Genomic DNA, 26,359 nt, shown 5'->3' with positions numbered 1-26,359 from the left:
AGTGCATAAACAAACCGATTAGTCGAAACACCACCCCAAAATAACGCTGCGTTACTGGAAAACTGTAGCGGCGACATCAACCAATGTATGCTGAAACCGGTGTGCATATTTTGTGGTGGGACAATTTTATTTGCCTGTGCGTCGTATTTGGCGCAAAATCGTCAATAACAGCCCCAAACCAAACATTCACACAATATACACAGGCTCACCCTGTACAACACGTCATTTTTTCGCCTTTTTCACCTTAATCGCAATAAGCGAAACAAAAGCATCCAGTGACCCCTCGAGCACTGGAGAAAACGTCAAACAGTGTGACAGTTCATGAGTTCCCTTTCCAGTTCTCGTTCCAGCTGCTGTTTTTTTTTGCGAATCCTTCCAGTGTCCACACACACCAACGCGGCGCACTGGAAACCACCGCACTGTTTGCGCGGTAGTGTTGGTGCCTGCTCAGGTGGCTGGACTGGAATGTGAATCAGCAGCGCAGCGTAAAGACCAAAAGCGATTCTTTCACGCCCGCAGTACGTTCGAGCCCGTAGTCGTTTTCACACAGCTCCAGGTAAATTGGGGGATTTGTGCAGTGGTTGGAGGTTTTCAGGTGCAATTGTGTAAGATTTTGATTGCCTGAAGGTGATTGAAGTGATAGAAGTTGCATTCGGTTGTGATAACGGTGATAATCAAGGCGAAACACTAGCCTAATGTAACGCGCAATGTGCAACGTGTAAACGCATGGTGGTTCGTTTTGCGGCATTAATAGATGGATTTATTGATTGAATATGCCTGAACGAGGAGAAATATCGTGAAAATAGTGTAAAGATTGCTGCAAACATCGCAAAAATAAGATTATCTTCCGGTAATCAACGTGAATCGCGAATTCATTCACTACCGCAATGGAGGAATCACGCACTCACTGGAAGCTTCCATGAATTGAATACTCTAATTACCGTTCGCTCACGACGACGACTGGACGATTGGATACAACTGGTTATCGCCGGCAACGTTGGCCTTGCCAAATTATGTTCCGTTACATAACAACAAATTGTGTTCCAGCAAAATCGATACTGCAGTCGTCGTCCTTTCTGTGTTCTTATGTAGGTATGTCCTATATTCAATGTTGGACTTATTTACCTGCACCATTTCGCCACGTGGTGGAACAGATGTGCAGCGCAATGCATCTGTTATGCCACACAAACTAGGACGAACGTTTATAATTCAATTAGACTACTCGACTCGGTCTGATTTGCTTCGTCTCGCCTGGCATTCTAGAAGCACTTACCCGCCAAACTGAATGATCTCGTGCTCTTCTTCAGTTTGAAACAATTTTCGCCCCTTTACATAATCAGTTTTTAGGCACCCGCTGGCTCAGTCTGGCTCTGCGGTCTGTCTGCCTACAGCTTGTCGTTCAGTTTGTTATCTTATCAATATGATGCGTTATTCTTTAACCCTGAAACATTAATACTATTCTTAAATAAAAGGAACAGTTAAAAGCGGTTTCAGGAATTTCAGCTACCAAAAGGGTAAAAAGAAACAAACGCACGCTTTCAAGCGATCGCAGGATCAGAATTTTGAAATTCAATCAGATACTTAATTAGGCAGTCCTGCTAAACTTCTCTCTTGAGCCCCGCCATCACATTGACTAGGCGGTAGAATTTCGTTTCACTCAAGCAACGATGGACGTAAAAAGAGTGTAATGTTTTCACGTTTGAAACAATTTGTAATTGTAACTTTTATTGATAAAGATATCCTGTTAGTTTACCCTTTGTTTCAGGGCAAGGAATCTGATTTAGAAAAAATTACATTTAGATAAATAAAACTCGAAAAATAGCAAATTAAGACAAAACTTAATATTTGAAATAGCTTTAAGTAATTCTAATTATGTCTTGCTTGAACACATTAATCTTCGTTATTGTTTAATCCTCGTAGGTTGGCCATTCCAGCATATTGCACCGTTAATTTATGAATGTTTCAAGACAAGTTTTAAAGTTCTGCTGGTGTTTTGAAGTTGTACATAGAAATAGAATTTGAAAACCGCGCGTTACGGAAGGTTAAAACTCCGATAAATATTTACAATTCTTTTGGGCAATATTTATGGCATCTCCCAGGAGAGTTATAAAAGCTGAGATTTTGAAAACTATTGACTACCTTAGGTTGTCCTGAAGGCTTCACTGGGAAAAATTAGACAAAAAACAGGAAAAATTCCGAATTCGTTGTACAGTATTGGATTGTCACCGCACGATGTGACGGATTAAAAGAAAGTGGGGAAGAGTTTTATAAGAGTTTTCGGTGTCACAGTTGTATAAAAAATGTTATTTAACTGAGCTTCTTGGTAACGAAGAACCTCAAAAAAAAAAAAAAATTTCCGTACACAACTCAAGTGTCTGGTTGTCCTATGCGATTCGACTAGAGACTCTCAATGCAAAGGTTAAGGTTTCAATTCTCGTTTGTTTAGGAAGTTTTTGTCGTGAAATTTTCAAATTTGATCAGCGCATGAGACACGAAGCTCATGAGACACATCTTGAGAAAAATGAGACGCACAACTTTAAGTCTCAAAATGTACAGTGCTCCTGGGAGCTCGCCTGCAATGTGGCTCCCGTACATGGGACTACAGCACGTGCACATCAACTCTTGACAGTACATTTCAGTAGGGGAACATAAGACTTCAAACTCTAAACGACTTGACAGTAGACAGCTGTGAAAACCGTGAAAACGATTTCGATTTCATGTGATACTGGAAGTGGAAAAGTCCGCTTTAGTCTTAGACGAAACCCTGCTGAAAATCACTTCTCTGGTGAATCTCTCAAGGAACTTCTTGAGAATTTACTGAACAAAACCTCGAAGAAATTCTCAGAAGAGCTTTTGAAGGAATTCTTAAAGAAACTCCTGGATTAATGGTGGAACTCCTGGAGGAATGCTTGGAAAAAATCCGTGATTCATTCCCGGAGGAATTTCTACCGCAATAAGCGTAATTCCTGGTAGAATTCCCAAAGGAATCAGTGGAATAATCACATAAGGAATTTTTGTAGAAATTTCTGCAGGGATTTCTGGAGAAATCCTAGCGCAGGAGAAATCCTAGTGGGAATTTCAAGAGAGGTCACAGTGAAAATCCACGAAAAAAAAACTCGGGATGAATTCCTAAAGTAGGTAGTTTTTTTTAATCCTGTGAAAAAAATCTTGCAGGCATCCTAGAAAGAACATTTTAAACAGGGATTCCTGAAATAAAAAAAAACAATAAGAAATCTTTGAAGAAATTTCTAGTAGAATTCTATCAAGTATTCCTAGAGAAATCCTTTCAAGATTTCGTATTTTAGAACGAAATTTCTAAGAAATCCCTGGAGAAATCACAGGTGTTTTTCTAGCGCAATCTGAGGCTGAAGTCCTTTGGAAATTCCATCAAAATGTCCTGGATAGGTTCCAGAAGAAATAGTTGAAATGGGGGAATCTTAGCAAATACTCTCCGAGCAGGAATAGTTGAAATATTAGAGCTTTTTTTTGAGGAATCCTAGCAGAAATGACTGTAAGAATTCTAGAACGAATTTTGGAAATCAAACTTTTTTGGGGAATTCGACAGCAATCCCTAGAGACACCACAATGGAAATTCCTAGATGAATCATATCAAGAACTTTTGGAGCAATTACAGCAGGCATGCCTGGAGAAATCCTAGCAAATACAAAACCCAGTGAGGATTTATGAAGAAATCGTAGAAGATAGAAGAATCCTTCAATAAATCTCTGGAGGAACATCTCTTACAACTCCAGGACAAAGAATTTTCGGTATTCCAAATAGATTCCTCATATACATATGATCATAAGAGATGGATATATTTGCGGTGTAAGTTAAGGGAAGGATGAAACATGATCGATGAGATTTGAATTACCTTATGACAACTAAAATGCCGTGTCATTAATTGGCTCGGTAGCTTAGATGAAAAAGCACTTGTCTAGCGAATAAGGGTCGTGAATTCAAATCTCACCTGAGCTGTGGATTTTTTCGGAATTTCACCAATAATTTATCCATCTTTTTCACATATATATCATTAAATATCATTAATTGACCACACGGATTGGTATACCCAGGCCCGTATTAAGGATTGTGGGGGCCCGGGGCCGGAGCGAATGTGGAGGCCCCTCGGAGGTACAAATGTTATGAGCAAAAAAGTTTTTCTTTGTTTCTGATCAATAAAGTTAATATTTAGCAAGCATAAACGGTTTTTGTGGGGGCCCCTTAAATGTGGGGGCCCAGGGCCCTGGCCCCCCCGGCCCCCCTTAGATACGGCCCTGGGTATACCAAAGACTTTACCCTTAAGGTGTCGCTTAGTTTTTTTTAGTTTATCCTGGACTCTCTCCTAAGTTTCTTTGAGTGCTTTTAGGGATTTCTCATGGAGTTCTTCCCGTCATTTTTTTCAGAGTTTTTTCTAGGCATTTCCTCGTATTATTCCCAAAAATTTTCTCGATTATCGAAATCGTTAATTTTGGATGCTCATTTTTTAGATTTCTTTAACTCTCTCTTTCCCATGGTAGCACAGGTGATCCACGACTTTGCACTGTTCATACAAATACAGGATAAGTTAGATCATTCCCATTTTTTCGTCAGATGTTTGTATAAGTTTAATGAACTATTGCCAAGTTTGGTCAAAATTTCTCTTCTCTTCTCGTTTTGGTTCTGAAGCTAAATGATTTAGCGAAAGTCGGTATTTTTTTCTATTTTAATTCAAACAATACTTGAATATTCAATATTCCGAAACATTAGTTTCAACGCAAAAAAAAAACTAGCATGCCCTACAATATGTATATTAGCACAATAAAATACCGTTTCACAAACAAGTTGACAATAAAACACTAATTTTATGAACAAACATGTGGATCATCAATAATCCATGGGGAACATAACGACATTTTTATCCTTCCTGATCTAACCTGTTCCTTGTTAACATGTTTGTTTACATTCAAGACATTTTCCATTATTAATAGTGTTTCATGTAAAAATGTCATTATTTCATATAATGTAATCTATTTTGCACCGGCAATCTCGAGATAAATTAAAGATGTAATAGACAATTTATAAATATATAGTTTTGAAAAAAAAAACAACATACAAATAAAAAATAAAATTTATATAGGGGCATCTGGGGTAATACGCACTGTCGAGGCAAAACGCACTCCCTTTGTTTTTCAGGGATTATCGGTTTTAGAGCTTTGAAACCTTATCAGTCTAATAGAACGTCTTAATAAATGAGCATCTGGAAAATTTTACACATCTGCGTTACGTAATTAGTGAGAAAAATGAATAAAATTGAAAAGCATGATTCTCATGTAATTTTCCCGATCGTTTGTCGAATGATTTGATGGTGAAAACCGACCAAACATCTAATGCTGTTGTGTTTATTCAGTTCATTGAGGGCAATGCTAAGCAGAGGAAAAATAACTTAATTCCTAAGCAAAATATAAATTAGGCAACTTCACATAATACAAGATAGTTACGGCATTAGTTTTGATTTGTTTGAAAGTGCTAAATTTCGTGCACGGGTTCCAAATTTCGTTCAAAATGGGTCCAAATTTCCCTCACTCTAAAAGACGTAGAATTCGCCTTAAATGTGTTAATTTTCAAAACATAGCATACTCGTATAATACCTATGAAACCATAACGTGTAGATAAAATCGATGTCTGTGACGAAATATGAGTGAATATTTGCTGTTCCCCATGTTCGTCCCGGATGTTTACATTAAGATTTCCAAAAATCCTGTAGTTTTAAGGGTTATTATTTTTGATGTTTGTTTTCCTTTTTCATTGACTTAATTTAACAATATATTGTTTGCTATTTGAATCAAATGTTCATTAACTTTACTGATGGTCAGTAATGAGAGTCAATTCATTTTGTGCCATTAATAGGCACATTCTTGGGGGAGTTTTAGTAAAGTGTCGTCTTCAAAGTTTGTGTTCTGGCAATAAGGATTTCGGCAATGATTTGCTTGAATGAAATTAGCGGCTGTGAGCTACTATTCCCAATGTTTGGATAAATAAAATCATACCGAGCTTACTTACACTCCCGTTCAAAAGTTTGGGGTCACCCCCTCAAAAACATGTCATTTTTTTAGGCCCATATCTCCGCCAATTTGCGTCCGATTTCAAAACCCTAGGTTTCATTCAAAAGATAATAAGTCAAAGAAACTTTGAACATGATTTAAAAGAAACTTTTTCAAAAAAAATTGTATGTAAACTTAACCCAAAGTTGCCAAATTTTTAAAAAAATGAATATGAACTTACGGCAGTGTCGCTTGAAGTTGGGTCGACCAAATTTTAAGATGAGAGCGGTAATATGACCCATTTTCCATTAGCTTTCAACTGCTTTTTACAGAACTTAGCTAAAAAGTCTAGAAAAAAAGTTATTAAGTAAATTAATCCTTGATAATCCAAAAGTTTGGGGTCACCCCTCAAAATGCTGTATCGGCCAAAAGTTTGGTCGTAAAACATGGAACAGTGATTTGTTGATATCTTTGTCGACCCAACTGTAGTATTCGCACATTTATAAATTTGTTTATTTTTTTACTTTTTACACAGTTTATGAGCAGTCCCTAGTTAATTTTAAACCAATTAAAATAGTTATTAGAACTATTATTAATAACCGAACCATGAAATAATCAAACATAAATTGGAATATTTACTTTTGCTAGAAATCGAAATACTTGTTCATACATTGTTGCATACATTTGCAATTTATTTTTTAATCTTTGACATAAATCAATTTTTTTTTGTGAATTGTATTGAGATCAAATGCAGTTTTGAGGTTATGGCAAATTTTGGATGATTCCATTATTAATTAGATAATAGTGGTCTCAGATGTCAGAAATTAACAAAGTTTGGGCCCGCACGAAATTAGGGCACCCCACGGTAAATGTAAATTCATTGATTATACGTCGTTTTCAAAATTTGTTACTGAATTCGTTATTCAGAATGTTTTGATTTCAAAACAAGAATTAAAAAAAAAAAGTGTGCTCCCGCACCCAGATTCTATACCAGGACCTTGAGAGTCATGATCATCTGTTCTACCACTACACTACTTTACATCTGTTAGAGAGCTGCGAATCAAAGTTTCTACCACCTGTCATCTATATTTACTTTCATGCCAAAAGCAATCATTATCAAATCAACAGCTTTTCACTTTGGATCGTTCTGCTTTGTAGGTACAGTAGTGCAAATCGAAGTGGTTTTCAGTTGATTTCTCCGATGGGTTTGTTTTTGGTTCTCAAGTCAAAACTGACAGCATTGCGTATTCAATGGAAAAGCATTTCTGATCATGTTGATTGGGATGTTGAATAGTTGAGGGATTTTTTCCTTGAATCGAGCGTGCAGAGTTTTTACCGTGTTGTTCTGGAGCACCATCGATTTTCGACGGGATCGACACAAGCGGAATCAGATGAATATGAAGCAATAGTTTTAAGAATATGATTGTAATCTCATTCAGCAAACCCAACTGCCAACTACATGTTTCAATAATGATACTATTGATAAACAATAAAAAAAAATATTGATTTACAACTATTTTTTTTTTCGTTGATTTCGAAAAATTTGGCCAATTTTCAATAACTTGTACATGCAGTTTTTTTCGGAAACGCTTTCTTGCTAAGCGCTGTTTGCAGATCAGAAGGAATTTCTCAGCCTATCTTGATGCATGGGAAATTCCTTGCCTGAATCGCTCAAGAAACCGGTTTTTCTTCGATCGCAGTACGCAGTAGCGAAGAAATGACAGTTCAAATGGCAGTCACCGAAGAAAGTTTCTGCCAGGAATCACTCAAGAAGTTTCTTGAGCGATTCCTTTCGAACTCGAAACTGCGCTTATGGAAGTAAGTCGTGGGAAGTAAAGAGTTAATAGTTAAAAGAGTCTAGTACGTAGTTTATCAACAGCGCCGAACACAGTGACATTTCTATAAAAACTTGCATACATTTGTTTGTTAGTTTACTTATGACTAAAAGAGCGAACAAGTTTTTTTAAACGTCTCTCCTTGATAATCTTTAGCTACCGGAAAACATTTATGATCATCGATTAGAGAAAACTTTATTCTACTTGACGGTTGTACACTGTCGGAAGAACGTTTACATCGTTTACATAGCTCATTCGCCCTATTACAAGTTCAATCAAGAAATAAGTTGTGATGGCGGGGGATCTCCCGCCTCTAACATTATAAGAAATATGTTTTTCAACTTCTAGCACCAAAATCACTTCACGGGAAATCATGCTTACAGCCCTTCTGTGTTAGAAAGAATAAAAAATATTTATTTTTAAATCTCTTTCCATTCTATTGCAACATTACCACCACCATCGTCATCGAATCGATTCAACAACGACTGAACGAACGAAACGTGCGCGCGCGCCATCCCTCCATCCAGTCCGCAGCTTGTGTGATACACCGCAGACAGTCCGGACCGAGTCAGACGAGCAGAGTCAGTCATTGTCCACCCGTCGTCGTCAGTCACATCAACGCCCGCTCCCGCCACAATGTTCTCCGCCCTGTTGGACGCCGCACGCAACTCGCCCTTCAAGGCCCCCTTCAGCCAGGCCCAGTGCGATGCCGGTGAGCAGCAGCGCACCATCCAGGCCGCCTCCACCAAGGAGGTAGAGTTCGGTTCCAACGAATTCTTCGGCCTGTGCGCCCTCGGAGGTATCCTGTCCTGTGGTCTCACCCATACGGCCGTCGTGCCGCTGGATTTGGTCAAGTGCCGCCTGCAGGTCGATGCCGCCAAGTACAAGAATCTGTTCCATGGCTTCAAGGTCACCGTGGCCGAGGAGGGCGCCCGCGGTCTGGCCAAGGGATGGGCTCCAACCTTCTTCGGATACTCGGCACAGGTGAGTGTTTGCTAATATTAAATAGAATAGTCGTCACGTGATTTATCTGTCGGAGTTGGGGATTTTATTATTTGGATCAGCTGACGCTGCAACATCTTCTTCTGACCGGAATTCATTTTCGTACCAGTGCTGAGCTGATGCATATCACATGACGATGACTGTGAACTTGATAATGAAATTATCAGACGCGAGCGCGCGCGTCATTGATATCGTCTTTTGGCGCATCACGCAGTCAATTATCGCAGTGTTCTGCACCTTTCCTTCCATGCTCTCCTCAATGGAAAGCATGCGTCTCGCTACGATCGAAGCAGGCGCTTCGATCAAGTAGAATCCAATTTAGTCACTACTAGACCAACACTAGCAAGTCATGAATGTGAGTTGTCTCCAGCACTTTGCTAGTGAGCGGTTGTAGTACTCAACAATAATCACGATTCACGACGGCGCCATGTCGGTGTGTAAGTGAGTGAACTTGTTGCTCAAGTAGAAGCTGGTGGTAGTACGTAATCTACCCAGATTAAACTGGCCTTGAAATGCTTCGTTGCTTCCATCACACTGATCTGGTCTGTGACAGTGGTGATGCGCGATAAACACTGAACTGGAGTGTGCAAGTTCCCGCTGGATGGTTACGTAATCCTTGCACAGAGCTTTTCTCCAGCTCTTGATGGGATCGATGAAGTCGATTAGTAGGATGACATGTATATGTTAGTATGTAGGTAATGCAATTTCACTGCTTGTGGCATAAAAGGGCGTATATACTAGAAGAATGTCCTAACTAGAAAAAAATACATACTTATATGTTGCAGGCTAGAGTAACAATGATTTTAATAACAATGAAAGATTCAAAAAGTGCTCGAACAAAGCATGTTTCGTAGATCGATGCATTAGATTGTTGTTCTATAAAACTACTTATATTTCGCTGATTGATGGGAAACCCTAGAAGAAGAAAAATGTAAATTGATCCATGCAAGGTTCACCTGTTAACGTTGTGGTAAGAGCTTGAATCGCCAAACCGGACACGGAGGGTTTGATTTCCGTTCCTGTCGGGAAAATTTTCTTGAGTAGTGTATCATTGTGCTTGCCTCACAATGTACAAATTCATGCAATTACAGGCAAAGAAAGCCATTCAATTAATAACGGTGGCCGTGCTCAATGAACACTTAGTTGAAATGAGGCAGGCCAAGTTCCAGTTGAAATTTCGAGCCTGAGAGAAGAAATATAAGATTCTTGCAAGAATAGATAATGAAAGCTTCGATGAAAAATCCTGGAGAAATCCCTAGAAAAAATGCAAGAAAAAAAAAACTAGAAAGAATTTTAAATTTAAAAAAAAAATCAACGGTTCCTGATGTTTTTCTCGAGATGGCTAGTACCTCTTAATCCAATGATTTCTGTGGCGATTTTCTTCATTAGTGTAACTGTGAAACGTAAGTTCTGGGGATTGGTTCAAGCATTTTCCTGCATTTGTTCATTATTTCCTCCGTTTATTCACAATGGAGGATTCCTATCGAAAAATTTGTTCAAGAATGTTTCACTGGGATTTTCCAGGCAATACTCACATAATTTCTCAATGTAATATTCTAATAATTCCCCAATGGTATCCTTCTTAAATTCATGCTTATTATTTTCAGAGTTTTTCTAAAAGTATTATATCGGGTACTGCCTTTAAAAACCTGCAGAAATTCTTCAAAGAACTTTGTAATACAATTTTTGGAGAAGTTCATAGAAGAATCCCTGAAAAAAACCTTTGAAGGAATCTCTGTGGAAGAATTCTTTGAGAAACCTCTAATTTTCTCAAAAGCAACCACTGAAGAAATCCTTGATGTGATTCCAGTTGCAATTTCTGGAGGAATTCCTGAAGAAATTGACCGAAGAATTACAGGACGAAACTCTACAGGAATTCCTGAAGGATTTCCGTACGTAATTGGTGTAACAACTTTTTAATGAGGTTCCGGATGAATCTTTATTGCAATCTCAGATGAAATTCCTAGAAGAAATCATGAAAAATCCCTGAATTAATTCCTTTCTTGAGAATCATTGGTGAAAAAATGACAAAATGATCTCAGCCAGCATACAATGTGTTCGCTCTCGAAGCGAAGTTCATGTGTGATTCATTTCACCCCTGCGTCGACGCCGCCACCAACGGGACATGATTCGAGAACATTCCTGCTTCATACGTGAAGAAGAGACGCCAAGAACATGCCACACATGTTCGATTCTGGGCATCAACCAATGCGAGCGAGGCTCGCGCTGATTGGTGAATGGTTAAATGGGAATGCAGGGTGGTATCATATATACTGCCTATGATCGCATAATTGTCTCATATGAATAGGAAACCCAGCAAATATGGGACTGATATGCGATCATGGGCAGTATAAGTAGTGGGAGTGGCATTTTCTCGATGAATTCTGTCTTTGTATAACCATTGAAGAATAAACATCCTTGGTTATGATATCGTAGTGTTTTCTTGGACAGCCGAAACAATCAGCCTTTCACAAGGCTAACACTTTAAAGTTGGTCGAAAGTTACGTCGTCGAGCTATCGTCTGCAGCAGTTGTTCCTGTGGGCTCTCTTCAGTGGGAAGAGCTGGCCATTCCTCTGTCCAATGTCCGTGATCGGACACAATATAGCTGTCCTACCCAACAGAGGTTATCCAACAGGGACGTCCCTTGGTGGAATGACAAACTAGCAAAACTAAGGAAAGAATCTAGAAGATGGCTCAATAGAGCAAAGGCTACTTCTGATTGGGTTCATTACAAAAAGAATATAACAGGGAACTGAGGTTAGCCAAATGTAAGAATTGGAGACGGGTGTGCAAAGACATCAATAACGCTCCTGCAGCGGCAAGGCTTCCTTAAATCCTTTCATAAAACAATTCTAATGGTCTTGGAAGCCCCGAAAAGGACGTTGTAAGTTTTACTGTCGATTCTTCTGAAAGAGATGATGAAGACTCATTTTCCGATCTTTCACTCGGCTGAAGAGCAAGACTCAGACAAGGTAAAACCATGTACGGTCGAGAAATGCCTATCAGAAAGCCTGTGAAATCTTCACTCCATCGAGGAGGGTCGAATGGGCACTAAGTTCTTTTCAACCTTTCAAATCAGCTGGGATAGATGGAAACTTTCCAGCGTTACTTCAACAAGGGAAAGAAGTGATTGTTACGCTTTTAACCGAAATATTAAAATATTTAGAGCCTGTATCACTTTAGTTTCACTTCAATATACTACCATTGTATCAATTTGTTAAACTACAAGCGGTAAAAAGTGCCCTGCAGTTTATTCGTTACAATAAAGTCCTAGACGAGGATCTTGTTTGACTTTTGAGGATCACCAAAGACTTCAGATAACAATAACGAAGACCAACTATGATTCCCTTCAAAGTGGTGAAACCATGTCGCTATGTTTGGGATGCTGGTGGGCCAAGTTTACGTCCAGGTTCTATTGTATTTTGTACTGATGGGTTAAAGATGGGAGAAAATACTGGAATTGGTGTTTTTGGCCCTGGTATCAGTAAGAATATAACAAATGGGATGCAGTCCCACTGTATTTCAAGCGGAAGTTCAAGCCATTCTAGAGTGTGCCAACATTTGTCTGAAAAGAAATTATAGGTTTGCCAAGATCTGTATTTTTTCGGACAGTCAGGCGGCTCTCGCTTGTCAATCAAAGCTATTGTGGGGATAAATTATTTCTTTGAAGCAATTGGCCAGTAGGATCGAGATAACTTTGTACTGGGTGCCCAGTCATTGTGGAATCCTGGGGAATGAATACGCCGACATTCTTGCTAGTCAGGGCGCGGCTTCAAGCTTTGTAGGCTCTGAATCTCTGTGGAGTTCCTGATTGTACTGTATACGGATGAAACTAAAAACTTGGGAAATGTCCACGGTAGAATCTAATTGGAATGCCATGGATACATCCAAGCAAACGAAAAGGTTCATAAAACCCAGTGCAGAAAAAGCCAAGTTCATATTGAATCTAAACAAAAGAGATCTCAGGGTAATTACTGGTCTGATGACTGGCCACTGCCCGAGTAAATATCATCTAAGTAGATTAGAAAAATTCAATCCTCCGAGTGTCGTGTCTGTCAAATGGAAAACGAAACTGCCGAACACTTGGCCGAATATTTATTCTGCAACTGTGGAGTGCTGTCCCATCACAAATTGGCGGTATTTGGTAAAGGGTTTCTGGAGCCCTTGGAAATTCAAACGAGTTATGCCTAGTTGGGATCAGGTCTATCACAGCTCAATTAAGACAGGATATTTAACTGTCACCAAATAAAATATGGGCCATACCTCAATATTCCTAAATAATGGACGCAGCCCTACAGATGAGGGATGAAAAAAAAATGGGTCGCACACGTATACGAAAGTCGTGAGGTAGCCATAAAGGCAACTCTTCACAAGGTGAGTGTAAATTACACTTGATTTCAAAGCTCTGTCGCGAATTTGATATGCGTTTATGACCCATGATTTATTAGGCAAACTTTTAGATAAAACAACAAGGTCAAAATCCACTATACACTGTTTTTTGCTAGCATGCTTCTGAGCTGAGAAAATAACAAGTGATTGTAATTCTTTGCAAGTGAGTGTTCCCATCACTGCCTACATGAATTCCTGAAGGAATCCCGTAAGTAGTTTCTGTAAAAAAAAATGGTAAAGGAAGTTCCAGATTAATCCCTTGAGTGGTTTCTGAAAGAATCCTTATTGCAGTCTCCGATGAAATCCCTTGAAGAATTCCTGGTTAAATCCCTGGGAGTAATTCCTCCCAGGAGAATCATTGGGGCAATGCCCATTGAAATCTCTGAAGAAATTATTCTCTGTTATGATTTTAGATAAATTGCTGGAGAAATCCACAAAAAATATCTGGGGGTAAGCAATTCCAATTCCAGGAAAATATCCAGAAAGACTTTTTAGAATAATCTCTGCCAAAATTCCCGAAGAAATCACTGAGAGAAATCCTTGGGAAATTGATAGAGGAAATCCTTATTTGCGATTAAAAGTAAATGTTATGCCGTGAAAATTAGGAATTTAAAAAGGGAAATATGTATTGTATTAGTTCCCTATCAACTTGTCAAATTTACCGATAAAAAAATTTTACTACTAGGTTTTTCATAAGAATGTTTATCTGAAACAAAACTTCTTTTTAGAAGGCTAAAATAAAAATCCCCGAAGGAATTACTGTATATATTGTATGAGTATTTCCTGGAAATATCTGAGGGTCTTCTTCTTCGTGGCTTTACGTTCCCAACTGGAACTGGGGAAATTCTTCAACTTAGTGTTCTTTGAACACTTCCACAGTTACATTAATTGAAGGGCTTTCTTTATCTGCACAATAATACATTATGCCCAGAGAAGTAGAGAAAAATTCCCGAACGGAACGGGAATGGAACAAGCTGTCTCAAGATTGGGGATCTTAAGCGTTACTCACAAGGCTAACTTGAGACCCTAAATAACTGAAGGTATCCATAGACATTTTTTTTTTTTGAAAAATACCGAGAAAAAGGATTCTGGATACTCAGAGAAATCTTTGGGTGAATCTCCGGCAGAATTCCACCAGGAAAAGAATCCCAGCAGGTATTCCTGTAATAATCCCTAGGAAAATCCTTGGATAACTCCAAGGAGTACGCAATTCTAGGATGGATTTCCGAATACAAACATGCCTAGAGGGGTTCCTGTAAACATTCCTGGGAAAAGTCCTGCATAAATACCAACCAACAAAATTTGTGGAGGAATCACAACAGGAGTTCCCGAAAGAACCTCAAGAAAACCTTAACATGAGGAATGTTTTAAAAAATTTTAAGGAAATATCTGAAGGGATTCTTATAGAAATGTCCGGAAGAATTCATCTAGGATATACAGTGTGTTAGGTTCTTGAGTGCAAACTTTTTAAAGGGTGATAGAGGACTATAAATGGTGAAAAAAATTGTTCTACGCATATGGTCAAATCTCAACCGTTACGTAGTTATTGAACTCCCCATGTTTTTGACGCTTATTGCCTTAACTGGCTATAACTTTAAAATGGTCAAACTTATCGCATTTTTTTACCCTTATTCGAAAGATTATTGAATTTTCTATCAAATGGTATCTTTGATCCGCTTGGTTTAGTTAAATATCTAAGTTTTCTAGAGCAAATAGCTCAAAATAGTGTGTTTCAATGCGTTTATGTCAATTATCTTTGAAAAATACGTAATAATTTCAAATTCTTTCTTTGGCAAAGTTGTGGCCCCTGTTGCACTCTACAATTCGTTCTTTGACATCAAACTTTTATCTCTTATCGTTTTCTTGCAATTTCGATTTAAACGTTGCATTTCATATCATAAATTTGCAATCGTCATGGTAAGCACTTTTTTGCGCACTGTGCCGCACATTTAAATCAAAATTGGAAGAAAACGATAAGAGTTAGAAGTTTGGCGTCAAAGAACGAATTGTAGAGTGGAACAGGGGCCACAACTTTGCCAAAGAAAGAATTTTAATTTATTACGCATGTTTCAAAGATAATTGACATAAACGCATTAAAACACACTAAGGGGATTCACTAAACAGTGTAAACTGATTAAACTGATTAAATGTCGCGATCACCAAGGCAATCTTCGATTATTTTATTCGCAAAATCATGAAACATTTCAAATAAGCAGAAAATCATGGCTTACGCAGCAAATTAATCTGTTTAGTGAGTCCCCCTACTAGTTTTAGCTATTTTGCTCTAGAAAACTAAGTTATGTAACTAAACTAATCGATTGAAAGATGTCATTTGACAGAAAATTCAATAATCTTTCCAATAAGGGTATAAAAAATGCGATAAGTTTGACCATTTTAAAGTTATAGCCAGTTAAAGAAATAATGGTCAAAAACATGGGGAGTTCAATAACTACGTAACGGTTGAGATTTGACCATATGCGTAGAACAATTTTTTCCACCATTTATGGTCCGCTATCACCCTTTAAAAAGTTTGCACTCATGAACCTAACACCCTGTATACACGTATTTCAACTACCACTTGTAATCTTCTTCAGTGTCAGCCATCCACTAAAAAGAAATTACTTGATGAAAGCATATAATAATCAAGATTAGCCGAGTTATTTAAGCACAGAGAACATGCATCCAAGTAAGAACAAATTTACTCTAGCATCAGCATGGCATGGGTACGGGAATTATACGACAGCAGTGCCGCCACGAAATTGCCACTTGTGTTGCCATTTCAAATGAACGTTAAATTCCTTACACAGTTTCGGAACTGGACTTGGATGTCTGTTCTCTGTGATTTTAGTATAAAGTATTTACTGAAATCGTTTCAATTCCAAACATCCTTATGCAAAACATCATTATATGATATTAGACCTTTTCCAAGTGAAAGCGGAACACTTGACATAATGTCATTTGACATAACAGTCATATGGCATAGTCATTAGCCACCTTCTTGTTATGCCAAGTGTCCATTATGCCAAATGAATGTTATTTCAAATGACTATGCCAAATAACCTTATACCCAATGAGGGAGCGGGACGATTGGCATAAAGCCATTTGGCATAAGGTAGTTTGGCATAAGGTCAATTGACATAAAGACATTTGTCATAACGGTCATTAGGCATAATGCACCCTTCTTTGTTATGCCAAGTGTCCATTATGCCAAATGTCTTTATGTCAAATGTCTTTATGCCAAACGACCTTATGCCAAATTACTACGCCAAATGACACATACCCACCGAATGACTTTATGCCATATGATACAGACCCTTTTCAATTGTTTCCTTCGATTCTAATCACTTTCCTATTTCCATCCGCAGGGTGCCTTCAAGTTCGGTCTGTATGAGGTGTTCAAAATCCAGTACGCCAACATGATTGGCGAGGAGAATGCCTATCTGTACCGCACCTGGGTCTATCTGGGCGCGTCGGCCTCGGCCGAATTCTTCGCCGACATCGCCCTGTCGCCGCTGGAAGCCGCCAAGGTCAAGATCCAGACCACGCCCGGTTACGCCAACAACATGCGACAGGCCATGCCCAAGATGATGGGTGAGGAGGGTATCGCCGCCTTCTACAAGGGTCTGGTGCCGCTGTGGTGCCGCCAGATCCCGTACACCATGATGAAGTTCGCCTGCTTCGAACGTACCGTCGAGCTGTTGTACAAGTAAGTTTGCTGCTTTGGGGTGATGAATAGACGAGGGTATTTGAATGTTCCGTTTCTTCCCGGTAGACACGTTGTACCGAAGCCACGTGCCGACTGCAGCAAGGGCGAGCAGCTGGTTGTTACATTCGCCGCCGGTTACATTGCCGGTGTGTTCTGCGCCGTTGTGTCCCACCCGGCCGATGTGGTCGTGTCCAAGCTGAACCAGGCCAAGGGATCCAGTGCCATCGATGTGGCCAAGAAGCTCGGATTCATGGGCATGTGGCACGGTCTGATGCCCCGTATCATTATGATCGGTACGCTGACCGCCCTGCAGTGGTTCATCTACGACGGAGTCAAGGTCGCCCTGAACATCCCCCGCCCACCCCCACCAGAGATGCCAGAATCGCTGAAGAAGAAGCTCGGAGTCGAATAAGCCGTTATCCGCTTCCATATAGTGTGTTGTGCTCTAAACAAATTGTGATTAAGGAATAAGTTTTACCTGCGCGCCGTCGTAATTTGCAAAACGGCGAACCAAAACGTGTATGATAAAACGTGTAAACGAACCGCGGGAGTGCGACCTTATTAAGATCAAAGTAATAAAACCAATACGGGAAAAGTGTATTTAAACCAATACTAAACTAAAGATCCGGTCATTTTGGTTTGTTCGCACGGGAAAGAGTTGAGAATCACCCTCGCGCCAGTCAGCTGTTTCCCATGTGGTGGAAAATCGCAGTAGGCCCTTCGCTTGTTCGTTCGTTCACGCGCGTGAGGGAAAATAAACATCAGCCAGTAATCGTCATCTGTCACCCACCCGAGTGTTCGCAGCGCGCGGAAAGAGAAAATTTCGCGACCAACTCACTCTCGTCGCGTGCTTTTTCTGCAAACACGCACGTGAGATTCGCGCTCTTGTTTGTCGTCTTGGCACACGCTCGTCCAATTTCACTCAGTAAACAGAGTAAGTAAATTCATTGACGTAACCGAGCAGACTCTCTCTCTCGCTCCCATGCTCCCATCGTAGGGAAAACGGAAAACTTCTGTCATCATCGCCGCCTGGGAGGAAATTCGCCTCTGACTGGTTGCGCTCGGTCGTAGTAAGCTTCGAACCGACACACCGTGAGCAGGCTGCCCGTGTGAAGTCCGTACCGTGCGTGTGTGACAGATAGATCATAGAGTGGTGAAGAAGGAACCTCCCCTACCAGGTAACGAAGGAGCAGGACGAGGCCGGGGCAAAATTTTCTTCATTGGGGGTGTAGGATTATTATCGAAGAATTTTGGGGTGGATCTAGTGATTTGAAGGAGGAAATGTTTGCTTGGAAGTGCTCAGATGTGAAAGGATCAGAATCTCGCGAGAATTCGGTCAACCTAATCGGATAGCGTGAAGAGATTTTTCACAAGGGGCTGATGGCTGGTCTCCATCTCGGTTATGTAATGACTTGGAAAAACCGTAATATTCGAGATATTTTTCAGTGTTACGTCAACATTACTTATCTAGGGAACCAAGTAATCATTTTTTCAGAAATAAACTTACATAAAATTTCATTAAAATGTAAGCATATATGCATATTATTGAAGAATTGTGCGTGACATTCTGGTGTCAAGGGCGCGAGACGATTCACTTCCGTCGTAGAATTGTGCGTCCTTCCTTATCAGTCCGCGAAAGTGTTTCTTCTCGGTTTAGGTCAAACTAGTTTAAAAATAGAAATAAATACCCATGCCTTAAATCGGTCGCGCTTGAACTTCACCATTGAGCCACACTATTGGTTCGGCGGGTGAGAAACGTGCGGATTGGCGATGCACGCGCACGCATCGCATCTCAATGGCGTGCGTGGTGATGGTGCACGTCGAAAGGGGTCGCCATTACAAGCAGGTCATTGCTGAATGTTTCTATGTGTCTTTATAAGAAAGGACACGCTCTTCGTACACTGCGAGTATTTGCAGTTCCTTTTCAGTTAGTAATAAAAGAATCGTCGATACAGATTGTATCTGTGTAGACTCACCATTATCCTCTGGAGACGAACCAGCCTTGGGCTGAAAGTCTCGATAATAAAGATATAAAAAAAATGTGTCAAGTCCTAAATCTGCATCTCAAGAAATCCCAATACGAATTCATGGAATGTCCTTGGAGATATTCCTGAAGGGATGACATCAGATAAATTTTGGAGGAATTCCTGTGGATGGTTTCTATTGCTGGAAGTCCTCATGCAATTATATAGCAGAGATTCCTCTGGAAATGTCTGCTGCGATTCCGTCTGGGATTTCTCCAGGAGTTTGATTGATTCAGAATTGCTTCTGGGATTAAGTCCGGAATTTCTGGTGGAATACACCACGAAGTCTTACTGTGAATCCTCCCGGAATGCTTGGAGGGGCAATTACAGAAAAATTCCTAGTTGGAAATGCTTGTGAAATCTCAGCAAGATTTTTTTTTGATGGAATCCTAGTTGGAATTCCTGAAGGAATTCTTGGAGAAGGCCGTATAAGATTCCTTGGAGGAACCACGGGAAGGATTTGTATAGTAACCTCTGGAGATACCTCTGGAATAATTCCAATAAGCATTTTAGAGGAATCCCAACTCAACTGGCATTCATGGCGGAATTTCCCTAGCGAAAAATTCCCCCAAGATTTTTTCCTATGATTCTACGAAGATTTCCTCCAGAAATACCTGCTGGGATCTCTAGAAATTCTTCTTGTGGCACCTCGAAAGGGTTTTCCATGACTTCCTCCAAAAGTTCCTCATGGCAATCCTATGCGGATTCTTTCAAGAATTCCTTAGGGAATTCCTCCAGAAATGCCTACTGGGATTCCTGCAGATGTTCGTTCTGTCTACAGGGGTTTTCTAAAATTACTCCAAAAATCTTGTTCGGATTCCTCTTGTAGTTCCTCCAGAGGTTTTCCCAAGCATTCCTCCAGAAACTCCTCTTCAAACTCATTTAAGAATTCTTCTGGGATTACCTCTAGAAACGCTTGCTGGAACTCCTTCAAAATTCCTCTAGAAATTCTTACAAGAATCCTCTGGAGATTTATCTGGGAATAATAATTGTGTTGGCTTGTCAGTCTTATTTAAACACTAAGCGAACTGCGCTTCGACGTTTCGGTTCAGAAATAGAAAAACATTAGACTCGCCTACACCCGACAGTGAAACAGTGCTAAAGATAAACCACATATTCTCGCTACTTGAACAACACTCCATAGGGAACGTCCATAAATTACGTCACGCAAAAATTGCCCATTTTCAACCCCCCTCCCCCCTATGTCACACTTTTTGTATGAGATCTCTGAAATTTTTGTATGGGTCGTCACGCTTTGCTGTACCCCCCCTCCCCCCTAAAAGCGTGACGTAATTTATGGACATTCCCATACCGTCTACCCCCGTTCGTTTGAACGGCACCTCATGCAAACCAACGGGGTTCATTTTTAATTTAAACGTCTAGCAACTCTGTTAGCATCGAAAAGCACACTACTGGCAACCTGATTTGGTGTTTTGTTTTGGTTCTGCGTTCCGTTTCACACCGTTCCATTAGCAGAATGACGTTTGAACCATTTTTAGTTTGAACGATGTGCAGATTAGAGGGGGTCAAACTAAAAAGTGTTCAGATTACATGCGGTCAAACGAACGAGGGTAGACGGTACCAGTGAATCAAAATTCAACCATCGCGCAACAATAATGACAATGTCGCAACCTGTATTTGTTGCGACAATCCACCCAATGCGACATGAGTTTGTCCCAACTTGAAAATAATAGGATAAACATTGCACACCTCGAGTGTAGAGATTTTTAAGCCTTGCATTGCGATTTTCGAACGGTAACTTGGAGTCGGTAAACTCTGCAACTCTGCTGAAGATCTATCATCAAACATTTTCGACTTTAGGTTAGGTTAGGTTAATAATTGATTATTCACGAGTTAAAAAGTACGCAACAATTTCAGCTTCCGTTTTGTCTGCAACAAAAATTTTCGAGATCATGTCATTATCTGTTACTAGTAGGGATAAAGAGTAATCGTCGCACCTTCTTTGTTGCTTGTTTTATGCCTCTTTTGTCTGACAATTCTCTTCACTGCTCCATACCGTTAACCGTTCAGTACCACCTACAAAAGATTCCAAAAATGTTTGAACAACACAACACAACAGGCTAAAAGCTTTAGGACAAGAGCGAACAATTCTTTATCCTTGAGGAAGGTGCTGAACCAGGACTGAAACGTCGGAGCGAGAAAATTGTAGTTCGCTCAATATTTAAATCTTAACACAATTATTGTGGCAAGGTGATATCCAGTCGAAAATCCATGAATTTGTACTGGGATTGATCAACCAATTCCAGCTGAAAATCCTTCAGGGAGTCCTGGAGGACTCCCAAGAACGATACCTGCAGAAATAACATATGAAAATGCTTGTGAAATCTCAGCAAGACCTTCTAGAGAAACCCCGGTGGAAATTCCTGAATGAATCCCAAATCCCAGCAAGAATTTGTGAAGCTATAATGAGAGTACCGTAATCCGGGGTAACATTGATCAGAATTTTTGATCTTGAATAATTCTCTTGTTAAAGCAAACGTTACATGTTTTATATTTTCAAAACAAGTACTGGCCCTTTGAGTAAAACATTTTTATATGGGCTTTTTAATCTAATTTTTGATTTTGTTGATTTGGAATAACATTGATCATGTCAGTGATGTTCGTTTGTGTTGAAAATACCTTTACTTACTAAATTCGGGGTTGCTGATTTCGAATATGTTGTCCAAATTCTTACAAGTTATGTACTTTTTGAGTTATTTTAGAACTAAAACCCTCCAAACTTAGGCGTTTAGGAAAAAACGCCTAAAAGTAGGCAATGGCTTAAGGAATTGATAGCGTACTTTTCATAAATCGTATGTTTCACTAAAAAATAGGAATTTCATAAAAGTTTCGTTTATTAAATCCAACTTTAGGATATCATATTGAAGTAATAAAGTGATTTCGAACCCCATATTGTGTTTAGTATTCACGCCAAGCATGTATATTTGACAATAGGGGAAATTACATATTCTCGGCCGTTTTGTTCTCTTCGTCTTTGGGGTTTTTTTTGAAACCTATTGAACTCAGAGTTGGTCTCAAATCCTTCCCAACTTAGCTGAATTATATAGCCAAGTTTCAGGAAGTTTGGCTGACAAAATCCCCCCATGACGAAGAGAACAAACCTGCCGATAATACCCATTGTCACCCTATATCTCATTGCGTCGCGAAACACAGTTAAGGAATAATCGATATATTTAAATGTTTATGAAATTAAATTTTCATGAAGTGCATGTCATTTAATAGCTAAATGATAACAGATTCGATATACCATTCGAGAGCAGAATCTGATTCAATGTAAAATGCTTGTTTGAGCATTTCATGAGGTCGGTCTAGCCGATCAATGTTACCCCGCTGATCAATGATACCCTGTTTTATGGTAATTTGGTTGTTTAGGTTGTTTAGTTGGAATGTGGTTATTTTTTACGGCCGAAAGAGTTCCTTTTTTGAATTTAATACAATTTTATTTCGCTCGAATATCTTTGTTTTGATGGTCAAATAATAATAAAACTGTTTTAATTTCCGTGGATAGAATGACAGTTCAATCGATAGAATGACAGATCGCCCCGAACAAAACAATCCACATATAAATTTTAAATGCATTTTAAATACAGTTTCGCGGCACAAATAATGATAAAATTATGGATTTTGATTAATTTGTTAGTGCAGATTCAGATTATGCGATAATCTAAATACCTTTACGAACGCAATACCTAGAAGAATCGTTAGTGAAATCCCTGAAAGACTCCATATAGGAATCATAAGAGCAATAACAAACACACCTCCAGAAATTTATCATTGAATTCCTCCAGAAATGCCTGCTAGGATTCGTCCAGGATTTGCTCTTGGGATTGTCCTAGCGTCCTAGTCTAGTTCTCTTGAAGTTTTTCAAGGAATATCTCCCATCAAGAATAATTCCTTCGAAAATTTGTTCAAGGATTTCTCTTGGAATACATCCAGAAATAACTGTTTGAATTCTTTCAGAAATTCCTACTAGAATAACTCCAAAAATGTGTAACTAATAGCGGTTTACCCAAAGCTCGGCTTGAGGAGGTGCCCTTCCCAGCGGCTAGCGAGACTGTTTAATCCCAACCACAGGATCGGCACGCTTAATTCTTGCTCTTTTGCGGATTCAGGGAAACCTTGTCTTCCGGAGAATGAGCCTCCTTTGAGTCTTCGGCTGAGTGTAGCGCATGGCCGTAACTTCACCAGCCTGAATCTTCACCGGAATCTTGTTCATGGCGGATGGTTACCCAATGGAATCGCTAACTCCTGATCTACAGATACATCACACACTTTTTGTAGGTTTTATTGTGGACTTTATTGCTACAGAAATGTATACTTGCAATGCGGCTCCCGTACATGGGACTACAGCACATGCACATCAACTCTGAAATGGACGGCCCTAGGCTCTATTGTGGATTTCCAAGACCCTAATGGCCTCCTTTCGCTACCATCGTCTACGTCCATGTTTCAGGCAAGGCAGAGTCATCTGGTGGCTAATGTTGAAGGATCATGGTAGCTGCTATTTATGGCTGCATTCTTTCCGGGTGACCAGTAAACACAAAGAGTGGGAACAAACAACACACACTTTCCTGAATTTTAATTGAACAAACAGACGAAAACTACACCACACCGCGACAAAATCTCACAAACCTGCGGAGGGGGTACTACCTACGAGCCGTAACGAATTCGTGCTGAGATTTCTCAAGCGTTTCCTCCTGGAATATCTCTATAACCATTCCTCTTGAGAGTCTTCCTACAGTTCCTGGAGAATTCCCTGCAGGCTCTTCTTTTTTGGCGTAATGTCCTCTCCTCTTCTTGGCGTAACGTCCTCATTGGGACAAAGCCTGCTTCTCAGCTTAGTGTTCTATGAGCACTTCCACAGTTATTAACTGAGAGCTTCCTCTGCCAATGACCATTTTTGCATGTGTATATCGTGTGACAGGCACGAAGATACTCTATGCCCAAGGAAGTCAAGGAAATTTCCTTTACGAAAAGATCCTGGACCGACCGGGAATCGAACCCGTCACCCTCAGCATGGTCATGCTGAATACCCGTGCGTTTACCGCCTCGGCTATATGGGCCCAATGGCGTAATGTCTCCACTGGGAATAAACCTGCTTCTCAGCGTGTTGTTCTGTGAACACTTCCACTGCGTTTAACTGAGAGCTTCCTCTGCCAATTGCCATTTTGCATGTGTATATCGCATGGCGGACATGCAGATACTCTATGCCTAAGGAAGTCCAGAAATCTTTCTGAACCGACCGGGAATCGTACCCGAAATCGAAAAAGTTGCGCAAGCTAGTTGAGAAATTTCTGTAAAAAATACAGAAGAAACTTCTACAGGACCTCTAGCATTCTTGGCAGGAAACTTGGTTGAACCAATAGAAACACACTAGAACACCAATGGTGGTGCAGCAGTAACTTTACCTAATCTTTGTATATAAAAATGAATTTCAAGTCCCTTTCAGGGAACAAAACTCACGAACGGCTGAACCAATCCGGATGACTTTTACATATGGTTCGATTCGTATTCATGGTGGTTTATAAGTAAAAAAAAAGTTAGATAAATCAACTATAAAGAATAACAATTTTAAAATTATACACTGAAATTGTTGAGCGCGGGGAAGAAATCCAATACGATCGCAATAAAACCAATCTAGAGTGTGGTGATGAAATGAACACACAACAGTTGTAAAATACCACAATTCTCGCGTTTAGTATCATACATACATACAGGCGTATCTACAATGATCGATTTCTCTACGTCGATTTTCTCTTCGGATTGTTCCGGAAAATACGATCAATATTCGGATGATCTCTCGGTGTATTTTGGTGAAGGACGACTAGGACTAGCATTTAAAACAACCAAAAATGATTTGCAGGCCAAGTTATTAGCCGAAGAGGGAATCTATGAAGAGAAATCGATCATTGTAGATACGCCCGTATGATACTGAGCGCGAGAATTATCTATTCTATTCTAGAGCTTGTACAGTAGGGTGGCTCAAGCTTGTATGGCAAAACAACATGTCAAAAAGTTCGATGGGCACCCTTCTCATTTCGTTCTATATGACGCCACGATGCTCTGGTCAAATTTTCAGCTAAATCCGATAACATTAGGGCGATGCTAAACTCGTTTGAAGTTTGTATGGGAGTTTATATGGGAAAACATCGTTTTTTGCCGTTTTCTTCTGAGGGGTTCTAATTTCCCTTGAAACACGCAATCGATCCTATAGAAATATAGCCTGGGATATGCCGAAGAACTTCGCCGAAGACCGCAACGTGATCAGACACTTGCGGAAAAAGCTATAGCCTAGACAGTACGGGCCCATTCAATGAGATTTTATTGCTATTATTATTCCTTTACATGTTAAATGTTAAGCACCACCTGATGGTCTGCATGTAATATCTTTTCTTACAAGCTCCGGATGACTTTGCGGTCTTCGACAAAGTTTTTCAACACATGTGAGACTATAGTTCGATATAATCGGTTATGTGTTTTAAGTAAAAATAGTTCCCCTCATGAGAAAAATGCTAAAAACGATGTTTTTCCATATAAACTCCCATACAAACTTCAAAAGTGTTTAGCATCGCCCTAATGTTAACGGATTGAGCTGAAAATTTGACCAGAGCATCGTGGCGTTGTATAGAACGAAATGAGAAGGGGGCCCATCGAACTTTTCGACATGTGGTATTTTGAGCCACGCTATTGTACAGCCAGTAATAAAATTGGCATAATTTCAAATACTTCCACGACATACATTATTTTTTTTATAAGGATGATCAAATTTTTCTCATTTCTTAACATTCTATATTGGCAGAAATGTATCCTCTAGCAAGAAAGTCCCTACATTCAGGCTTATTCTGCGCGGCGTGTGAGGTGAGACGAGACGAATGAGGTGACAAAAGTCGACTCGCCCCATTTGATTTACATTAGTCGTCTCACGTCACGTGAGACGAAACCGTCCGTCTCACCTCACACGCCGCGCAGAATAAGCCTGATTGTGACCCTGGGGCCCCACATTTGTGAATCTGGCATGGTTCAATTCGGTTTCAGTCCTGGGCACCCACGGTGGTATAGAGAGCCGAATTGAAAGAGCTCCATCCTGGACAATTGCCAGCCATCGCCTTAACCTGTGGCCTGACCTGTCAACTGTCAACTTGCTTGATTTCGTAATTGAGGCTGTGCCGCCATGAGCATCTGGGATCTGGGTCTGCCTCTGCTGCGATGTCCTGCTGGGTTCCAGTCGAACGCTTGCTTACAGATTTCGTTTCCGCCCCTGCGTAGAATGTGGCCGACCCACCTCCACTTTCGCTTCCGAATTTCTTTCGCTGCCGGCTTTTGATGACATCGACGATGGAGCTTCACGTTGGAGATCCAATTGT

The 26,359-nt window shown here is 40.0% G+C and overlaps 2 protein-coding genes across 2 annotated transcripts in view; both read left to right on the top strand.

The window, feature by feature from the left end:
• The first annotated feature begins 396 nt into the window (after positions 1-396).
• On the top strand, positions 397-17,572 carry LOC109401458 (solute carrier family 25 member 3). Its single transcript, XM_062856426.1, has 4 exons — positions 397-556; positions 8,380-8,836; positions 16,610-16,950; positions 17,017-17,572. The coding sequence occupies exons 2-4, from the start codon at positions 8,489-8,491 to the stop codon at positions 17,360-17,362; spliced, it is 1,035 nt and encodes a 344-aa protein (XP_062712410.1). The 5' UTR covers positions 397-556; positions 8,380-8,488; the 3' UTR covers positions 17,363-17,572.
• Positions 17,573-17,954: 382 nt separating this feature from the next.
• LOC109410440 (solute carrier family 25 member 3) overlaps positions 17,955-26,359 on the top strand; it is a 29,176-nt gene continuing 20,771 nt past the window's right edge. The window contains exon 1 of the mRNA XM_019683996.3: positions 17,955-18,128. The gene's annotated coding sequence lies outside the window, so the exon portion shown is untranslated. The remainder of the gene's footprint in view (positions 18,129-26,359) is intronic.

This window comes from Aedes albopictus, chromosome 3 (genome assembly GCF_035046485.1).
Source record: "Aedes albopictus strain Foshan chromosome 3, AalbF5, whole genome shotgun sequence".
NCBI lineage: Eukaryota > Metazoa > Arthropoda > Insecta > Diptera > Culicidae > Aedes > Aedes albopictus.
Note: the sequence above shows the minus strand (reverse complement) of the source record. Positions and strands in the feature narration are given on the sequence as shown.